We start from the raw sequence: 20,623 nt of genomic DNA, 5'->3' as shown, positions 1-20,623 counted from the left end.
ATTTTTTGATGATCTCACAGCATAAAGGGAATTGAAATCCAAGTCCCTGGCCTGCATAAGGTGGGCAATCAAGAAGGAGATCCTTACGGAAACAAGTTGGGACTCCAGAGGGCTTCACCCTTGGGGCAAGGGTGAACTAAATGTAGTCCAGCCTTGAGTCACGGATTGGCAGCCTCTCCCACACTACTTGGGTATTCCAGGGAACCTCAGCCTTGGATTTTTGTTTAAAGCAATATCAGAATGGTAGCACCACAGCCAAATGCAAATCCTTTTTGGAAAAAAACACCTTCATGCTGAATTTGAAATTCTTCCTCCAAAAAAAAAAAAAAAAATCCAATTACAATGGCCAACACACAGTCAAAGATAAACAGACATGCCAGAAAGCAATGGTAATGAGCTAAGCACTAGCGGTATGACATGAGCAAACAAATGATATTCCCTGCCTCGTGGGGCTTACAGTCCAGCAGAATAGACAGACATCAACACCTTATCAAGGCCACTGACACCCTCTGCATTGCCTAGTGGAGTCACTTCTCCGTCCTCAGTCTACCTTGCCTCTCAGCAGCTTTCAACGTGCTGATTTCTCATTCCACTCTGGGTTTCCATGACACCACGGTCTCTTGGATGGCCTCCAACCTCACTGGCAGGTCTTCTCAGTCTCTGTGCCTCCTTTCCCCTCTATCTCATTTCTGATATTGGAGTGCCCCAGGGCTCGCTTCTGGGCCTGCTTTCTGTCTCTCCCCAAGTGATCTCATTCATCTCCTCAGCATTAAATATCACTATAAACTGATGATCTCAGATTTATGTCCCCTCTCCTTGGAGTCCCAGACTGTTGCATCCAACTGCCTGCTACACATCTCCACTTGAATGTCTCGTGAAAGTCTCAAGCATGCCTAAAAAGGAATTCTTATTTCCTTCCTCAACCTTCCCTCCCCTCATTCACTCCATCAGGGTCAAGTGTTATACCATCTGGTGCCGAGGCAAAAACCTAAGAGTCATCCTGAACCCCTCGTTTGAATTAGGGTAGTGTTGGAGATGATGCAGGGTGGTCAACTTCGGGAGTTATTTCAGTTGTACCAGCGAACCAGACTTAATGATAGATTGCCCATTGGGGGCACAGGGGTGACAGTTGTCAAGCATGACTTCCAGCCTTTTGGCTTGGACCACCGGACAGAGATAGGTACCATTCATGAGGTGGAGCACCCAGGCAAAGGGCCAGTATTGAGGAATAGCATATATTTGGCTTTTGATATGTTGGGTCTGAGGTGTCTCCGAGGCATCTTGGACAAGTGGACGTGTTGAGAAGGCAACTGTATTTTTATCTACAGGCTTTCAGAAGGGAGGTTGAGCCTACGTTGGGAGTCACCATGGTATTGATGGTAATTGGAGGCACTGGCATGCCTGACATTGTGTAAGCAAAAAGTGAGGAGCCTGCAGGTGGAGTGCGGGGATGTGAGCTTGCAAGGGGTGGGAGGAGCACAGGTGTAATTCGAGGGGTGGGAAGAAACCCAATTGTCAAATACTGCTGACAGGTCCAGTACCATGAAGGGTGGAGAACATCCATTGGATTTAGCAAGACAGAAGCCATTGGCGACCCCTGTGAGCCATCCTAATGCAGCACTGGGGATGACAACTAGGTGGACAGTGGGCTGAGAAGTGAGGAGGGGGTGAGTGAAGGAGACAGTGAGTACGGCCAGCCTTCAGAGAAGCTTGGTTGGTACGGGAAGGGGCTGGGAGGTATTGGGAGGTGTGTGCTTCTGTGTGGTTGCTGCTGTTTTTAAGATGGAATGTACTTGAGCAGGTGTCATGCCAGGAGCCCATCAGAGAGGGGGATGATAGGGCAGGAGAAGAGAGAATGCACAGTGTGAGGTTTCTCAGATGCAGGGGAGGTATGATTGGGCTCTAGAACCCGGATCAGGGGACCGTGCTCTGCCAGGAGAGAGATTTCCTCTGTTGCCAAAGGCAGTCATGATGGAGATAGCTATGTCCCCTCATCTCGAAGATGGGGATAATAACAGTGACGGTCTCGGGGAGTTGGGGTGGGGACTCTGAATGGATGTTTACAACAGGCCCAACCTGGGGAAGCAAAGGCAGGTGGTAAACGCTCTACAAACAGCCGCTATTATTATTATCTTTTTAAAAAAATTTTTGTTTTAATGTTTATTTTTGAGAGAAAGAGACAGAGACACGGACCACAAGCAGGGGAGGGCAGCGAGGGAGAAAGACACAGAATCCGAAGGAGGCTCTGAGCTGTCAGCACAGAGCCCGACGTGGGGCTCAAACTCACGAACCGTGAGATCATGACCTGAGCCGAAGTCAGACGCTCAACCAACTAAGCCACCCAGGCGCCCCGATTATGATGATCTTTTGCGACTCTGAGAGATTTATTATTACTCTTGCAAGTGGATGATAGTAATCAAGCCTCACCTGCACTTGACTCTTCCCAGAGGATTACTTTTATATCCAGCACCCATTCGAGCCTCCCAACAAACCTGGATAGATTTATGTTACCCATTTTACAGAGGAGAACACTGAGGCTCCGAGAGGCGAAGGGACTTGCCTGAGGTCACACGGCTGGTAGCAGCAGAGCCTGGAGTCCAGTCCAGATCCGACTCCTGTGTTCTCTGTAAAGGGGATGCAGATTCTGGGACCTCGCCATCCCCTTTGCGGCCACTGCAGTGTAGCCTTCCGTGTAGGCTCTGTTTTCTTCTGTACTTGCCGTGTTCCCTGGAGGCGGGGCATCCGTGACTAGAACCTGTAGCTTTAAACTCAGGAAGGAGAGGATTAAGGTCTGAACAAGGTGCCGGGCCCCACTTGCTCTCTCCCCAGCCGGAGACGGGAGATTAGGGAAGAAGATGCTGTTTCTGCCGGCTCCATCGCTCTTCAGGAGAGAAAATGAAGATGCCCCTCAGCCCCGGCATCCGTGCTGCCCATCTGTCACCCCAGACGAGGTCCTGTGCCTAGTGTGGGGGGTGGTTTGGCAGCCCAGGCAGCCCCGGCCTGTGAATGTAGGACCCGTGAGGAATGTTCTGTCCCTATGACCTTTCCCCATCTGTCCCAGGCACAAGTCGTAATGGATGCTCCCACCCAAGTTGAGACCCGGCCCTTTACCAAGGTGCTCAGCCTGGCCGCCCCTTACTTTTCTATCCTCGTCCTCCTTCCTCCCAGCCCCCACTCCCACACTCTGAACGTTCCTTCCTCCAAGACTTTGCTCAAGCCCTCCGCCTCACACGTGGGAGTCCGCTTTCCCCCCTGTTCTATACGGCGACCCCCTACCTATCCCTCCAGGAGCAGTTCAAATGTCACCTGCTGCAGGAAGCCCTCCTTGCGTCTGTTAGATAAGAGCAAGCCTTTATTGAGTACCTACAATGTGCCGGTCCCCGAGTTAGGCTCTGGGAGGTAGAGATGCATCAGATCCTGGCCTGGACTCCAGGAGGAAGAAGTGACGATGCTGAAGGTCCCTGGGGACGTGGATGGGAAGCTGCAGAGGTGGAAAGTGACAAGCCCTAACAGGCGTTGGGGCAGGGGGAGTGTTGGCTTTAGGCCTCAGGCCCAAGAACGCAAGTGACAGGCAGTGTCCCCTGGCTAATCATCCATCCTTACTTCTTGCTGGCATGTTGGCTCTTCTGGGCACCCGTGTCTGCTCTTGCCCTCACCAACAAGCCACGTGGTATGGGGAGGGGCAGCCCGGAGCACGGGAAGCACGTGGTTAGGGGCGTAGCTCTGACGTCAGACAGGCTTTGTGACGTTAGGAAAGTCACTTGACTTCTCCATACTTCATCCCTCTGCAAAATGGCACTAGAATAGTATCTGCCTCATAGCGTTGTTAAGAATTAAGTGGATTATACACGTGAGATGCTTAGAACGGGGGGATCAAGCGCGCAGTGGATGTTAGCTATTTCATTACGGGTTGTTATTTTCATGGGCAGAAGATCTGGGCCCACCGGCTCCCCCTGCACACTAGGAAAATTCATCCCCTCTCTGGGCCTGTCTCCATTGGGAAAATGAGGCAGCAGTGATTTCCAGCTGCGATATTCTGGGACAAGGATGAAGGGAGGTAGCGATTGTAAGGTGGAGGCGGGGGGGAGGGGGGGGGGAGGGGAGTATAAGAAAAGACCCAGGAGCAGAGCTGAGCTCTGAGCAGGTAGGGGAGATCCCGAGGCAGCCTGCAGTGTTGGTGACCCACAAAAGAGAAGTTAGCAGGAGGGAGTTAGCAGCCGGATCACGAAGGACCTTAAATGCCAAAACAATGCTTCTGAGAGGTGACAGGGCTTGATCAATTATTTGGAGACAGTGTCTAGTCATTAGGGAGATAATGGGCCCTCCGGAGAGGCAGTGATCTCCCCATCCCTGGGGGCGGATATGGGCAGGGGCGGAGATCTAAGAGAGAATCAGACATCAGATGAGGGAGCCAAGGTCTTAGAGGGCCTGAAACCCCCTGAGAGACTCTATGTCCCTCCAAGAACAGCAGTTGGGGGAAGAGGCAGTGGCCACAGCGCTTAAGTGCCCCAGCCCTGGCACTGCCTTGGCATGCTTCTTTGGAATGTGACCTTGGCATTTGACCTCACGCTCGTTGGCCCCAGTTTGCCCATCTATAAAATGGGGGTGATGACAGGGTCTGCATCACAGGCAGTGTGAGAGCAGTCGATGCGACAGCATTGATGTTGCTGTTATTGCTGGGGTTACTGTGATCTCTCTGCCTCGGCTTCCAGAAGCCCTTTCCGCCGTCTTGGCCTCTCTCTCCTCTCCCCTCCATCCTAGGAGGAAGCGGCCGCACTGGAGTCTGGGGCTGACGAGGCTCCAGCCTGAAGCCTCCCTAAGGAGCCTGCCATGGTTACCAGCTGCCTGCAAGGAGAGGCCATAAATCCTGCGCCCGGGGTGGCGGGAGGGAGGGACCTACGTGTGGGGCAGGAAGGGGGGCAGCTAAGTGGAATTGAATCTTGTTTAAGGAGGAGGCCCACGCCTCCCCGGGCCTGTAATTTACTGCGAGGTTGACAAGATGAAAGCGGAATTTTCAGTGGCATAATCGCTGGGACCTCGGGGAAGCACGGGAGATGAGCCGCAAGGCAGGTGGCAGCGGCCTGGCTTTAAGCGAGATCTAGGGCGCTGATCCCGCTGTGAACACAGCAGGCGGTGGAGCCGGGGCACCGGGGCTCAGAGCCGGGCCAGGGCCCGGCTGGCTAAGCCAAGGGCTCAGGCCACATCGTGTCTGCTGTCATTTCCAGAGCTGAGGCCCGGCCCTGGGTTTTTCAGCAGATTTTATGTAGCAGAACGGACCGCCCAGGACGTCTGTGACAGCAGCTACTGACTGCCCAAGCCAAAGGGAGCTGTCTCGCTCAAGGTCACGCCCTCTGGAGGGGTGGGCAACCTACTTCCGCTATCTGGCAGATGCACGGATTGGGAGGCTGGCCTCTTTCCTCAACTGGGAGCACTGCAGCTCCAGAGTGCCCGCGATCAGCTGAGATCCCTTCTGGGACAGCATCCGGGTTCACCTTCTCCTCACCCCTTCCGCGGTGTTCCTCACCACTCTCCCCCCAGGAAACCTCTCCCCTGGAGCCTGTTTCCAGGGAGGCAGACCTGAGGCTTTCCATCACCGGGAGGCTTGTTTTAAAGCAGTGACTGTGTGTAGTGTTGGGATAGGGTCACAGAGACTTCGTTTCCAGATGGGGAGACCCAGAGAAGGAAGAAACCTACCTAAGAGCTATGGCGTTAGGGGCAGAAGCTGGGATGCCAGACTCCCAGCCCATGAGTCCAACACCTCCATTTTACAGCTGGGAAGACTGAGGCCCAGAAAGTTGGCTGGGGGGGGGGTGTGACTCAGCATCTGTTAGGTGCAGGGGAGAGGGGGTAACGGAAGCAGTGTCCTAGGGTAAAAGCCTATGAGACCCTTAGCCACGTGGTCTAGAGCACGCGACCTCTTCTAGGTGCCTCTGTTTTTCCATCAGTAACTGGAGAGGCGAAAGCCCATCTCGGGAGGCTGGTGTGGGGGTGGCCTAAGGTATTAACCATAAGAGCTCATACTGGTTGGGGGTGTGGGCGGGGGCGGGGGCCTTCACACACATCTCGATGACTCACCGCCAAGATGTGTTGTTCACAGTAGGTGCACGGGGCTTGATCTCCGTTTCGCCGCTTCTGACCACCTGGTCCGGGGCTCCCAGGTCAGCCTCAGAGTCTGCTGGGGAGCTAGCCCAGACTGAGGACGGGCTCAGACTTTCCTCGTCCCGGCCCCGGCTTCCCCACTTCCTGGCTGTAGCCCCAGAGCAAGTTCCTTCTCCTCTCTGCACCCAGCTTCTTCATCTGTAAAACAAGGTAACTCACGTAAAGTACTTAGCACACTGGCCAATAAGCGTGGCTTCTTTATTTTTAGCTCATCAAATATACAAGTCCTGGCACACAGAAAGCACCCTATAAATGTTGCCTCTTGGTATTATGATCATCATTACTAAATCAGACGCTCTGGGGACCCAAGGATGTGCATCTTGAACAAGTCCCCCTTGTAACACTGCCAGCACGGCCCTGGCCCTCTGAGGGCTCCTGGAAATCACAGTTTGACCTTTCATTGTAAAGAAGCCCAGAGAGGGTGAGGACTTGCCCAAGGTCACCCAGTGTGGGGGGATCAAAGCCAAGCTCCAACCTAGTCCACTTGCCTTCCAGTCTAGAGAGCTTTCCCCCGTACTGCAAAGGGACAGATTCCTTAATGTCATCTGTTAGGGTTGCAATAAAAATTAACTACCCTGAATATGTCATCATCAGAGCAGCTCCAAGACAGAGAAGGGACTAAGGGAGACAAATGAAATGTGTCAGATATGCTCTTGGGGTGTGGAAGCGGGCTTTGTGGTGACTTTTTGGAAGGCTCCCCCACAGTCGGCTGGTCTCCTCTGCTGGTGGGGAGGTGAGATTCACCGTTAGACACCGGATGGGTGCTGCCTGAGACTTGAAGTGAGCAGAGCTGAGGGTGGGGCTTGGCCCTTGTCTGGCCCGGGTTCTTCCCCACCGCCACCCCCCCCCCCATCCTTTGTGCCTCCTACTGATGGCGGTGGGGCCCCTTGGGACTATCTCAGTTCTTTTTTTTTTTAATGTTTATTTATTTTTTAGAAAGGGACAGAGTATGAGCAGGGGAGGGGCAGAGAGAGAGGGAGACACAATCTGAAGCAGGCTCCAGGCTCTGAGCTGTCAGCACAGAGCCCGACGCGGGGCTCGAACTCATGACCCATGAGATTATGACCTGAGCTGAAGTTGGCCGCCTAACCGTCTGAGCCACCCAGGCGCGTTTTACCATCTGGGTGGGAGCAAGATGGGAGTCCTCCTCTCCCAAGGTTGCCAGTATAGCAGCTGGAAACACAAGGGCAGGGGCCCTGCTGTGGACCCCAGTCGCTGCCCCCGGGGATCCCCTGCAACCAATAAGCTGTCATAGGCTCAGGTCTGGGGGACCCTCCCTCTGGCTGGAGCCCATAGTCCAGGAACTGGGTGGGGGCATGGAGACACCCAGAGGGGGCACCGGGTGGGATGCCATCCCCTGCTGGGATGAGGTGTGTGTGATGTGAGCAGGTACGGCAGACAGACCATCAAGGAGGTGGAACAGGGGAGAAGGAGGTGGAAGGGGAGGAAGCTACTGACTGGAAGAAGAGCAGGAGAAAAAGGGAAAGAAGGGAAAAGGGAGCGTGGCCCAAGCGGAGACAGAAATCGTGGTACATCCACGCGGGGGAGTACTACACGGCAGTGAAAAGGCACGCGCACAAGCACAAAGACAAATCTCAAAAACGAAGCGCCGAGAGAAAGGAGCAAAATGCAAAAAAAAAAAAAAAAAGGAGTATGATTCCATCCACATGAAGCTCAGACACAGGCAGAACTAAAATGAGATTTTGAGAGTGCGTAATCGGGTGATGGGCTATAAAGAGAGGCAAGAAGCTGGTTGTCGTAAAAGCCAGGATGGAGGGAAGCCGTGGGCTCCTGTCACAGCAGGGGGCTTCTAAAGAGGGGGCCACTTTCAGTGTTTGGATCGACGGGTGGATCCACGACGGGTGGTTCATTTTCCATGACTGACCACCGTGCTGAGCACTTCAACATGCGTCACTTTGCGTAATTACTCGTTCAACTCCGCATCTACGGCCTGCGCACTTTTTGGGTAGCAATGTTGAGTTTCACGATTCTGACGGCGCACGAAAAGCTGAGAAAGAGGAGGAGGGAGAGGGGAGGAGAGGATGGACGAGGCGGCTCCAGCGTGAGAGGGAGAAGGGGTTCCCGGGGCCATGCTTGGCTGGTACCACAGCGTGCCCTGTCCCCCATCCGGCCGCGTTTGTAAAATGGAATAAATATTGACACGGCCAGGATGCTATTCAATTTGTCCTGATCACTGGGCTGCGGTGAGTTCTGACAGGGCGCGGTGTAAACCAGCAGCTCGGGATGTAATTTCTACTGTCAACATGATGTACAGCGGACTTTGCCTGCGGCACCAGCAGGCGGGCAGGGTGGGGGCGGGGCAGACAGGCAGGTGCAGGCCGGGGGCATCTGGGGCGGAAGGTTCTGAGCAGCCACCCCCGCCCCGGGCAGGCGAGCAGGGGCAGCCAAGGGCTATGCGTGTGCGGGTGCATGCGTACACGTGCGTGTTCATAAGTTGCATGGGAGGCCAGGCCTTGAGAAGAGGCCCAGGCGTGGGGTGAGCAGGGTCAGGAGGAACTGGGGGGAAGGGACATGGTTCATGCTCCGAGCCAATCGCAGCCCTGTCCTTCCCTGCAGTCGCCGAACGCCCCCTGTGCCCATCCTCCTCTCCCTCCCCTACCACAGCCCGTTTGAATTCCAGATCCACCTTCCACGAGCTGTGTGACCTCGGACAAGTCCCTCAACCTCTCTGAGCCGCTGTCCCTTCCTCTGTAATGGAAATTTTAAAGGCAGCTGCTGCGACAATGCAATCAGACCACTGACATAAAGTGCTCTGCAGAGAACTAAGTGTTACCCCTCATTATTAGCTAATTGGATGGCACCGTGCCTGGCACACAGCAAAAGCTCTATGAATGTTGTCTGTCATTATCCTCACTGACTCAGAATCAGCTCAGTATGTGCAACCCGCCTGCCCGTCTCCCTTCTCCATCCCTTAGATCCACCAAGGCTGTCCCCCAAAGGAGCCGGGTTTGGGACAACGCCCAGGGGGTCCCACTGCCCCGGCATTCTTTCCAGAGAGAAGTGAGATTGCGAAGGGGTGATGATAACTCACCTGGGTTTCTTGGGAACCGTAAGTAAGTTGAGGCAGAAAGTGCTAGAACAGTGCCCGGCTCTTAGGAGGTGATCAACAGCCATCTGCTGAAACACAACCAAATCACGGGTCGCTCTTGATCTAGCCCCTCTCCCCCGCCCCACCCCGTCACCAAGTCTGGCCCATTTGCTTCCTAAATATTTCATATCTGTCACCTTATCTCCACCCCAGGATGGCCTCCCTGGTCTGAGGGAGGTCTCTGGCCACACTGCCACCCCTGTCTCACTGGTCCCCTGCTACCTGTCCTGTGCTCAATGCCTTCTCATTGCTCTGGAGCCAGAAACTGAACTCCTTAAACTCCATGGGCAGCTGCCTCACCATCCACACTGCGCTCTGGCCCCTGAGCTCCCAGGCCCTCAAATGTGGCTTTGCTCGTTCTGTTACCTGCAGCGAGGTCATCTGTGCTTTCTTTACGCATCAGGTCAAAACCCCTGTCTCAGCGGACTGCCCCTCCCCAGCCCCACCCGGTCCTAATGAGATCGTATCCCCTGTGAAATACGCTGGGGGGAGGGAGGGCTGTACTTTATGGTTGTGGGGAATTGTGTGCTTACCTGAGAATATTGGCTTAATAAATATGTCCCCTTACACACACACACACACACACACACACGTGCGCACACACACACACGCCCTGGAAGGGCATGGCCATGAGACCCTGATTCACCCAATGCTACATCCTTAGCCTCCAACACCGTGCCCGGTATATAGTAGGTGCTCAACAAATATCTGATGACTCAGAAAACGGAATAAGCAGAGGGAGGTGTGCCACAGAAGGGCAGTCTGGTGGCGTGGCAGTAAACAGGCACCCCCGTCACCTGCCCTTCTGTCCAGCCAGCCATCCACACGCTCTTGTGCCCACTCCCTCACACATTCAGTAGTGGCCACTCTGAGCGGGGCACAGACGTATGAATCGGAGGGCACAGAGCGGCAACGGGGGCGCCTGCAGTCAGCAGGCCAGGTGCTGAGGCCAGTCAAGGGCGAATTTGGCTCTGAGCCATGGCTCAGATAAGTGAGCTCACGGGGGGCTTGGGGGAGGAGACAGAGAGACTGTGCGGAGGAGAGGAACCGGGTCAGGGTCGGACGTGGGGCAACAAGGGAGAGAGAGCGTCCTGGCAGAGGGAACAGCAGAAGCAAAAGCCCTGAGGCACGACAGTAGGAAAGGGCGGGCAGTGCCCTCCGCACCTGCACGTGTCAGATATGGCGACGATAATGCAGAGGGGGCAGGTCCAGATCTCACGGGGCCTTGAGCCACCGCATGTGTGGTGGCTAACAGACAGGCCCTGGACCTAACAGCCTAGGGTCCAAACCCCAGCCCCACATCGTGCCACACGACCTCATCACGCCTCGGTTTCCTCATCTGGAAAATGAGCGCAAATAGGAGTGCTCACCTCCAAGGATCGTGTGCAGAGCCCCTGAGCGTGAAAGTCCCTTTGTTACTCTGAATGGTAACTAACTAACTTTACCTTGAAGGTGAAAGAGAGCCAGGGAAGGTTTGGCCCGGGAGAAACTTTCAGACCGAGCTGGGCTTCGTGAGGGCAAATCTACGCTCAGCGTGGCCAGGGGGACAAGACTGAGGGCCCCTGGAGCAGCCTTTGCAGATGGGGTGACCGCGTGAATGGGGTGCGTATGGCCCCCGCCCCGCTCGTCCCCTCTCCCCTGGCCCCCCACCTTTGCCTCCCTAGCTAATGGTCCGGCTACCAAGCCCAGAAGCTCTGGCACACCCTGACTCGACCCCCAAACACACTCAGAGATGTGAACCCCCACCCCACCCCAGCAGGACACTGCTGAGCTTGGCATCACACCCACGGCCCCAGAAATAGCCCGTGGGCTCAGCCCACAGGAGCAGACGCCCATGCGGCCCCTCGCGCCACACTTGCTGAGCGCCCACACGTGCCGGGAGTCGCCCCTGGGGCCGGGTGCTGAGCACACATGGGCCCCCGGCACACAGGTGCCCCGAGGCACGCAAGGCAATAACTAGTCTGTTCTGTTGGCGACTTCGCGGGGCCCTCCACCCGGGAGCCGCGGGAAGCAAGAGCGGCGAGCAGAGACGGGGTGGCCCCTCCACAGCTCCTGCCTTATGCTAGGATCCCTTCTGGCCGGAAGGGAGAGCACTGAGCTGGTAGAAATAATTTTCCTTCTCCCCAGGGAGAAGACAGCAGCCAAGCACAGAGAGTGCAGACAGGAGCCAGGCTGCCAGGCACAGCTCCCGCTGGCAAACCTGGGAGCCAGGTGGGCAGGGAGAGAGGACGCATCCATGCCAAGCCAGGGGGCGGGGCCGGGGGAGTAAACGAATGCGCGAACAAATGAATGAGCTGCCTCTCCCTGCGTGGCCCTCGTCTCGGGCACCAGCCTTGCGCCCGTGCAGGAGGAACCCCCTTACCCTGCACACGCCTTCCCTCTCCCTGCAGCGAGGTGTGCCCGTGGGCCCCAGAGCAGTTGTTAAATAAACGCATGAGTGACTAAACGAATGAGCAGAAAAATACCTCTGAGCCCCTTTCACCTGGTCAGGATACTATGTACAAATTAGGGGTCCAGGAGTAGTCAAGTTAGCAGGAATGGTGACCATAGTCCCTATTATCTCATCAGCTAACATTGACTGCCAAAGGCCGTAGACGCCCTCATGGGGTCATCCCACCGGCCCGAGGAGATGAGCACTATTAGCCCCTTTTTTCAGATGAGAAAACCGAGGCTAGGACTCAAACCCTGGTCTGACTTTGGACCCCATCCTCTTAGGCCCCCTGAGCGCTAAATTCTGCCCCAGAGAGAGGGGCTAAGAAGATGATCAGGAACCGTGGGGAGGAGGCAGAGGTCAGGAGGTCCCGGCTGCACCGTGACGTCTCCCCTGCTTTGTCCCGCCTGGGGGGGCACGGTGCCCAGCCCCTCTTCCTGGTCTTGGCACAGAGACAGGCTGGGAAACAAACGCGGGATGGGTAGGATGAGAAGCCCTTCCTCTGTCCCCAGGGAGACAGCCAGATGACAAAGGAGGGCCTGGAGCCACGGAGCTGGCAGTCGGACAGCCTTGGCAACAATGACACCAAGGCACGGAGAAATCAAGAGAGGACACGCTGGCCACCCAGCCTACACTCTGGAAGGACACAGTGTGGGCAGTGGCAGTGATGCCTGGAGCATAGACAAGGCCACAGCAAATCAGCAAGCCTGCCAGCCCCTCAGTGAGAGGGAAAGAATGTTGCCCAAGCAGCTCCCACAATCTGTCCGAGGCGACATTCTCCGGAGTCCTTCCCAGCACCCAGCTCTGTGCTTGGCTCTGGCAGGCGTGTGTGGGAAGGGGCAGGGAGGGACAGAAGAAGGAATGGCCGTGCCTTCTGTCCTCCAGAAGCTTGCCATCACAGCTGACACCGAACCCCAGAGAAGATTCGGGCAGACAGGTCTGAGGGAGTTTGGAGGAGAGAGAATGAGAGTCTGGAGGAAGTAGGGGCTGAAAGTAGGGCACTGGATCCTCAAGGCCCACAGTGGGAAAAGTCAGTGGCTCAACAACATTATCAAAGCCACGGACTGTACCCTCTTTCTTACTTAGCCCCTTTAGCCTCTTGCGGAGGGGGGTGCAGGGTGGGGGGGGTGGGGGTCTTCCCTCATTGTCCCAAAATGGCTGCTGTAGCTCCAGCCATCACCTCTTCACACACGCAGAAAATGAAAAGTTTCTCCTCAAGGCATCTCTTTTTAAAGAGCAGCAAACAATTCCCAGAAGCTCTCTAGCAGTTATCCCTTCAGATCTCATTGGCCAGAATTGTGTCACATGATACTTTCTAAACCAATCACTGGTGGGGAGAGGAGAAAGGTTCTCGCTCCTTTAGATGAATCACTATTCATAGGGGAGGGGGTGAGCATATGGCCAAGCTCAATATTCTGTGAATATTGAGACAGAATCGCAGCAAGACAGGACTGGGAAAGGGACTGGCTATTAGCAGCTGGCCAAGGCTGTATTTCCCATCTGTCTCTTTAAAACATTTTGTTTTAATGTTTATTTTTGAGACAGACAGAGAATGTGAGCAGGGAAGGTCAGAGAGAGAGGGAGACACAGAATGTGAAGCAGGTTCCAGGCTCCAAGCTGTCAACCCAGAGCCCGACGCGGGGCTCGAACTCACAGACCGTGAGATCATGACCTGAGCCGAAGTCGGAGGCTCAACCGACTGAGCCACCCAGGCGTCCCCACCAGCTGTCTCTTTTACATACCATAAAACCCAGCAGGCTGCTGCGGTAGGGGTGGGAGCCGGGGGAGCAGGCGAAAGTAACCTTAAAAAATCCCTAGAGGGGCTGCCACCCACCCCCACCTATGTCTCTGCTTCCCCGCCTCCCAGTCTCTCTTGAACCCACTCCATTCAAGCCTGCACACCCACCGCACCACCAAACTCGCTTTCATCGAGGCCACCGCTGACCTCCGTGTGGCCAAGACCGAACGGTCAACTCAATGAAGTCCACAGCGGAGTAAAAGGGGGCGGGACACTATAACAGGTTTGCCGGGACACCGGATGTAAAGCAGGACTGTCACGGGCAAAGCTGGACAGACGGTCGCTCGCCTGAGAGCAGTCCGCACGGTTGATGACCCCTTCCTCCTTACAGCACTGTCCCCAGTGGGCTTCCAGGACCCCCCCCTCCCCTGCCCTCCTCTCTCCTCCTGTTCAGTCTCCTTCGTTCCGCCCTCTCCGTCTCCCAGATCTCCGTGGTTGAGGTGCTGGACCTCTTCTCCACCTGCGCTCAGTCCTTCGTGGCCTCACCCAGTCTCGGCTCTAAATACCGTCCAAGTTCCCAAATGCACGCCTGCAGCCAGGACCCCGCTCCTGAGCTCCTGGCAGAAGGTGCCCTGGGCTGTTTGGTGTCACTATTGACGCCTAAGAGGCATTTGAATGTAACACGTCAAGACGGAGTTCCTGATCCCCCCACCTCTGCTCTGCCCACAGCTGTCCTCAGCTCAGGGAGCCGGAACCCCGCACTCCCGCCACTGAGGCTGCAGGGTGGTCGTGCTTGGTTCCTCTTCCCCTGGCGCCCCATTTCCGACCCACAGCATAGCCTGCCACACAGCTTCCCTTCTCAGCAGCCCCCGCTGTCCCGCCTTGGTCCCAGCCACCCTCACTTCCCCTCTGCATCATTGAAACGGCACCCCCAGCCCCTTCCAGCCCCGGCTTCCCTCTGTTTTGCACCCGATAGCTAGTCAGCATGATCTTTTACATTTGTTTTAATGTATTTATTTTTGAGAGAGAGAGAGAGAGACAGCATGCGTGCACGTGCAAGCGGGGGAAGGGCAGAGAGAGAGGGGGACAGAGGATCCAAAGCAGGCTCCGTGCTGACGGCAGGGAGCCCGATGTGGGGCCTGAACCCACGAACCGCGAGATCCGAGCGGGAGTCGGACGCTCGACCGACAGAGCCACCCAGGCCCCCCGCCAGTATGATCTTTTAAAACATAAATTAGATCACATCATTCTGTTCAAGCCCTCCCAGGGTAGGGGTCCCATCGGACAGTAAAAACCCAAAGAAGACGCAGCAGGCTCTGATGCCCACCTCCGTATTTTCTCTGAGCTCATCTGCTGCTCACACCCCGTCACTCCACTTCAGCAACAAGGGGTTCCTTGCTGTTCCTCCCGCACACCAAACACACACTGACCTCAGGGCCTTTGCACTTGCCGTTCCTGCCACCTGCAATGCTTTTCTCCCAGCTATGTGCACAGCCCCCTCCCTCCCTCCCTCCCTTTGGAGGTCTGTTCAAATGTCACCTTAGCAGTGAGGCCGTCCATGGCCACCTTGTATGAATTCTCATTTATACAGACGCTTGAGAGACAGAAAGAGCAAATCCCCCCACTCTGGCACCTACCCTGCTTTGTTTCCCTCGATAGTATTTACCATGATCTATCATGTTATTTATTGGTTTCTTTATTTATTTGTTTACCGTCTGTCCGAGGACTCTACCCGTTTCTTGTTGTGCCTAGAGCAGCACCGAGTGGAAATTCACGAATATTTCTGGAATGAGTGAATGTGCACCACACACACGCACACACGCTGACGTCCATGATTGCAGGCACAGGCCCACACACACAGGAACCACACACGCGCACACGGGCCCCAGAGCACATGGGTTATAGGAGCAGAGGCTGAAGAGTGGAGAGAGCACAGCCAACGTTTACTGAGCCAGCCCGGGGCTTGGCTTTTAATCCCACTTGGGATTAAACAACTGCGCGGCAGGTTGAGACCTGCAGCCTAGAGAAAGCCACCAGCATGCCTAAGATCTCCTGGGAAACGCTGGCAGATGGGAATGCAGGCCCGAGGCTCCACAGTGGCCCCCAGTGAAGGACTGAATGCCAGGACAGGGTCCTGTGGTTACACCCACTCAGGAAACGCAGCTGGAGCAGGAAAGGGAGGAAGGGAGGGAGAGAAGAGGCCGAAGTGGCTGCAGGAGTCCTGGCAGGTGGCTGGGGACCCTGGCCAGGCCAGCGCCTGAGAGAGGCCCAAGTGGACGGGATGAAGGCCCGGGGAGGAGACACAGGTGGGGGGCTCGGAGGGCCCCCCTCAAACCATAGTGCTGGGTGTGCCCTGCCCAAGGGGGCCCAGCCAGGGCGGCAGGTTGGGGCCGAGATGCAGCCACCCTTGTCCTGCCCAGCATGTCCCCCCCACCGCCCGGCACGGGGCTGTTATCACTGAGAGGGGTGACTTTTCCTAGTCCTTCAAAGGTGCCCCACGCCAAGGGGAATCCAAGCCTGGGTTCGAGACCGCACTCCTCCACTCTTGAATTCTGCTTTCTCTAAAGTGAAATTTGACCTCTGGCCTTTGCCCCCCCCCCCCCCGTAGACCTTCCACAGAGCGCTCCTTCTTCCCCAAGAGCCCGAATTCCATGGGTCCAAATCCTTCTTGCACTTGAACTTCAGGTGACACCTCCTCTACCCCACAGCCCACTGTGTTGTGCTTGGCCCTTCTGTGCTGAGGGCCTTCCATCACGAAATCCCCTTATGGCCATAGACCATTTCGGTCTCCTGTGGTTTTTATTGTATAAAACTCCCCCAAGCCCTTCTCTGCACACACAGAATAAAACGGCTAACTCATCTGCAGCCACCCTCTTGCTCTGCACCAGCCACAGTGGCCTCCTTCCTGTTCCTCAGCTTATTCCAGCCTCTGGACCTTTGCACGTGCTGTTCCCTCTGCGTGGAACCATTTTGTGCCAGGCTTCTTCTCATCCTTCCAGATCAGCCAAATTATCACCTCCTCTGAGAGGCCCTCCCTGATATCACATCTAGAGTAAGACACCCACTCCAGCCCTTCCATCATTCTCTTCCTCCCCTTTTCCTGTTTTGTATTCCTTCATAACGCTTCTCACCCCCAGAAATTATATGGTAGATTTCTTTCCTTTATTACTAGAAGGTCAGCTCCAGGAGGGCCAGGACTATTTCATTTATTGCTTTGTCTCCAGGGCCCAGCACAGGGGCCGGCATCAGGGAGGTGTGGTAAATAGTTGTTGAAAGAGTAAATGAATAACCAGAAGAAATGCATCTCTCTCCTGATATATAGCTGAACAACTGATTGTATCTTGCGGTCTTCACAGAGAAACGATTTTGAAAGTATGTTGAATGAATGAATGAATGAATGCATTTCTGTCTCCCCACTTGTAGTAGATGCTAGTGTTTGATGAACGAATGAATGATAGAATGTTTGAAAAGGTGGTGTAAAGAAAGGAAAGGAAGGAGGGAGAGCGGCGATGGGGTGCCTGCAAACACGGTGGGGGGGGGGGATCTCCCATAGTTCCCACCTCCTGCGCCTCGCCTCCGCAGCTGTCCCCAGGGGTGGCCCCAGCGCCCCTCCCCAACCCGCCCTCCAGCCGGCCCCTCCCTTCTGCGTCCCTGCAGGGCCCTGATGGGTCCTGGAACTGCCTGATGGAGTCAGGGGAACAGTTCCTGCCGAGCCCGCAGGGAAGTCATAAGCTCCAGGAAATGAAGGCTGCGGAGCGATGCCTCCTCTCCTCACCCATAACTCCAACCTCATTACGACCGGCCCAGGCTGTAACGTGGGGAATCAGAGCCAGCTCCCCAGAGGCCGGAGCACATCTCCGGGATCACAGAGCAGGGCCCCAAGGGGAGGGGGGTGTCTTCAGGCCTCAGCTCCGCCTTCACGCCCAGGCCCTACAGAGCCGGTGAGGAGGGGGTGCGACGGGGTGCTGGGGGTGCTCGCAGCAGGGTCACGGGCCCTCCTGACCTCCGTTAGTTCAGGGTGGGGCCTGCAGGGAAAGAGGGACCAGCATGTCTGGGACTCCTCCCTCCTCTCCTCCCCAGGGGCTGTGAGGCTCTCAAATGCAGCGTCAACCTCCTGCGTCCCCCCTTCCAACAGACTCCCTACCCGGAACCCCTTTCGTAAGGAAATTCTGGTGCCCGTGCCCAGCAAGAGCACTGGGGAATCAAGCCTCTGCAAAACGGGTATAAGACACCAACCTTCACAGCTGCCGTGACTCACACAAGTCAGTTAAAGGGATGAGAACTGGCCTCTTTGGTGCCGGCTCATAGGGGGTGGTCTACATTTCTTCTGCCCCCCGAGATTCCAGCCACCTGGGTCACCCACAGGTGGACCTCTGCCCAGCCACACCCCTCATGCTTCCAACCTAACTCCCCCCACCAGCAGACGCCTCCTAGACTGCCTGCCTCTGCTCCTCTGCCCTTTCTTCCTACCGGCTCAGATGCCCCCTTTTCCAAGAAACAGCCCTAATTCCCTCCCACCCACCTCCCCCTTGCAGACACAGGTGCCCACTCCCTTCCCGGAGCCCCTCTTACAGCCCTGCTCACACTCCACCTGGCATTTAGGTTGTTATTGGGAGGTCTCGTCCCCACGCCTCTAAACTGTGAACTTATTTTTGTCCAGCCCAAACCTGGCCAAGCCGATGCCCCGGGGATTTGAGTTGTTGAACTGAGCTGAACTGGGCTTGGGGAGAGGGGTGGAGATTGAGCCCCTCACCTCCACTCACTCTGGTCGGTGCCTAAAATACCTCCATTAAAGCGGCATTGCTGTCCCCTGTAAACACCCACATTAAGCCATTATTCATCATTATGGCTTGAGTAGGAGTTAGTCCCTCAGATCCTTTTTTGCTGAAAGCAGGATCTGATGGAGGGGTGAGGGAGGGAGAGATGGATTGATCTGGGGACCGCGGTGCTGGTCCAGGGTGGGGGTGGGGGGGAGAAGTGTGTCTCAGACCCTGCAAAAGGAATGTTTTCTGGGGGAATGTGGAGACACCATGGTAAGCCCAGAGGGCTTGTGGCCCTGCCCAAAGTCACTCGACACCTCCAAGCAAGGCCGTTGGGGACTCATGTGCCCCATCTCTGAAAGGGGCTGTGCAGGGACGAGCAGGAGATCCGAGGGTCTTCCTTGGGCTCCTGGTTTGGATGAAGTGACCTCTCACCTGCTGTGAGAAGGCAGGAGTGTGGGTGGCAGGCTGGGTGCTGGATTCTGTGCACCCAGGAGGCCTGGGTCCTGGCAGCCCTTGAAGACCCCTTCTAGAAGGACCTGCTCCCACTCTGGGGCGGGGGATTTCCAGGGGCTGGGCTGGGCTAGATAGATTGTCAGCCAGCGTCAGGGGGAACAGCTGGTAAGGGCCCTGCTCCGGTGGGCATGGGGGCTCCTGGAGGGAGGACCACGGGGAAGGAGCCGGACCCGGGCCGTGAGAAAGTGGGCAGAGGCTGAGAGAGGACAGGTGTGTGTGATGGGAGTTGAAAGGAAGGATCCAGGGCTGGGGACTGGGGGTGGGGGTGGGGAAAAGGGGCAGACCAGACCCTGGCCCAAGAAGGCCGGGATCACGATGGGTCACAGCAGGTGTCTAATTAGTACCTAAAAGAAGAGCCGTCGACTCAACCGGCCCTGCCACCACAAGGCGCCCCCTCTGACGTTTCTTTTGTTTCTCTCGCAGGCTCGGTCCGGTCGGGACGGCCCCTAATCCTCCAGGGACCCGCCCGGCCGCAACCAGCACCCCTCCGCGCGGGGACCATGGCGCACGGCTGTCTCGAGAGCCGCGGGGGCGCCGCCTGGTGATCCGGCCGCGGCGGCGCGAGGGGGGCGCGGGCGGGGACCCCGGGGGCCAGTCCATGCCCCGGGAGCGGCCGCGCCCCCTCCCCCTGCAGCCGGGCGCCCCCGCCGCTGGGCGGCGCGCAGGGCCGCGGGCCTGTCCGGGTGCCCCGTCGGGGGCGGCGCCCCGGCGGCCGCGCTGAAGCCACCATGTGACGCGGCGCCGCTCCGTGCTGCCACCGAGCGGCGACGCCCCGGTGCCTCCCGTCCATGCTCCTGGGCCCCGGCCCGGCGCACGCCAAGCATGAGGCCGCGGCCCGACGGTCGGGGGCTCCGGGCGGGAGCCGCGCTGTCGCCCGCGCTGCTGCTGCTGCTGCTGCTGCCGCCGCCGCCGCCGCTGCCGGGACGCCTGTGGGCGGCGGGCACACCCGCGCCGGCGACGCCCGGGGCTCGGCAAGACGGCGCGCCCGGCGCGGGCCGCGTCAAGCGCGGCTGGGTGTGGAACCAGTTCTTCGTGGTGGAGGAGTACACGGGCACCGAGCCCCTGTACGTGGGCAAGGTAAAGTGGGCCCCCGCACCCGCTGCCCCGCGCCCTGGACCCCGGAGACACCCACTGGGAGGCGCGAGGGACCCCAGCTCCCCTAACCCCCGCCCCAGTCCCTGGTGCCTCCGCCCAGCCGCGCCCCGCCTGGGGCAGACGACGGGGTCCTGCCCGCCGCTTCCCTCCCCTGCCCCACGCCCTCCTCCGGTCCCTCTCCCCGGTGCGTCTCGGAAGAGTGCTAGTAGGTAAACCCAGGCCCCACCCCCGTCTTGTAGCCCCGTGCATCTAGAATGTAGGAGCAAGTTTGCAGATCTGCTCGTGTCACACACATATTCTCTCCACTCTGCTTAAAATTCTTCAATAGCTTCCCACGCGCTTGGGGTCAAGTCCAAATTTCGTCCCGTTGCCCACAGAGATCTGGCTCCCCCTGCAGCCCCATCTGCCACACTCCTCTGAGTTTCAGTCCCAGGGCTCTCCCGCTGGTCCTTACAGTGCCCCGCCCAGTCCTGCCCCCCCCCCCCCCCCCCCCCCCCCCCGCCGCTTTGCCTGGGTTATTTCCTCCCCCGGAACAGGTCGGTCCTGCTCTTTCTGCTGATTACACTATATTGACACTCAGGTCTCCACTCAAATGCCACGTCCCCAAAGAAGCCATCCCGACCACACCAGGTGTGGACAGATCCCCTGTGTGTGGCCATCCCTCCCTGTCATGTGCCCTCCAAGGTCTCCATAGCTTTCCTTCATAGCACTTAATTAGGCATGTGTTTGTTTGATTGTGCAGTTCATGTTTATTTTTCCAATTAGACCCTGTTTGTCCAGCACAGACATTGCTCTCAAACTGTTCATTGAATGAA

General features: G+C 56.9%; 1 protein-coding gene across 1 annotated transcript in view; it reads left to right on the top strand.

Annotated features, from left to right (window-relative positions):
* CDH22 (cadherin 22) overlaps nucleotides 1–20,623 on the top strand; it is a 124,484-nt gene that overhangs the window by 35,791 nt on the left and 68,070 nt on the right. The window contains exon 2 of the mRNA XM_058685827.1: nucleotides 19,137–19,790. Coding sequence (XP_058541810.1) covers nucleotides 19,536–19,790 — 255 coding nt within the window. The 5' untranslated portion in view covers nucleotides 19,137–19,535. The remainder of the gene's footprint in view (nucleotides 1–19,136; nucleotides 19,791–20,623) is intronic.

Source organism: Neofelis nebulosa, chromosome 9 (genome assembly GCF_028018385.1).
Source record: "Neofelis nebulosa isolate mNeoNeb1 chromosome 9, mNeoNeb1.pri, whole genome shotgun sequence".
In the NCBI taxonomy this organism is placed as follows: Eukaryota; Metazoa; Chordata; class Mammalia; order Carnivora; family Felidae; genus Neofelis; species Neofelis nebulosa.
Note: the sequence above shows the minus strand (reverse complement) of the source record. Positions and strands in the feature narration are given on the sequence as shown.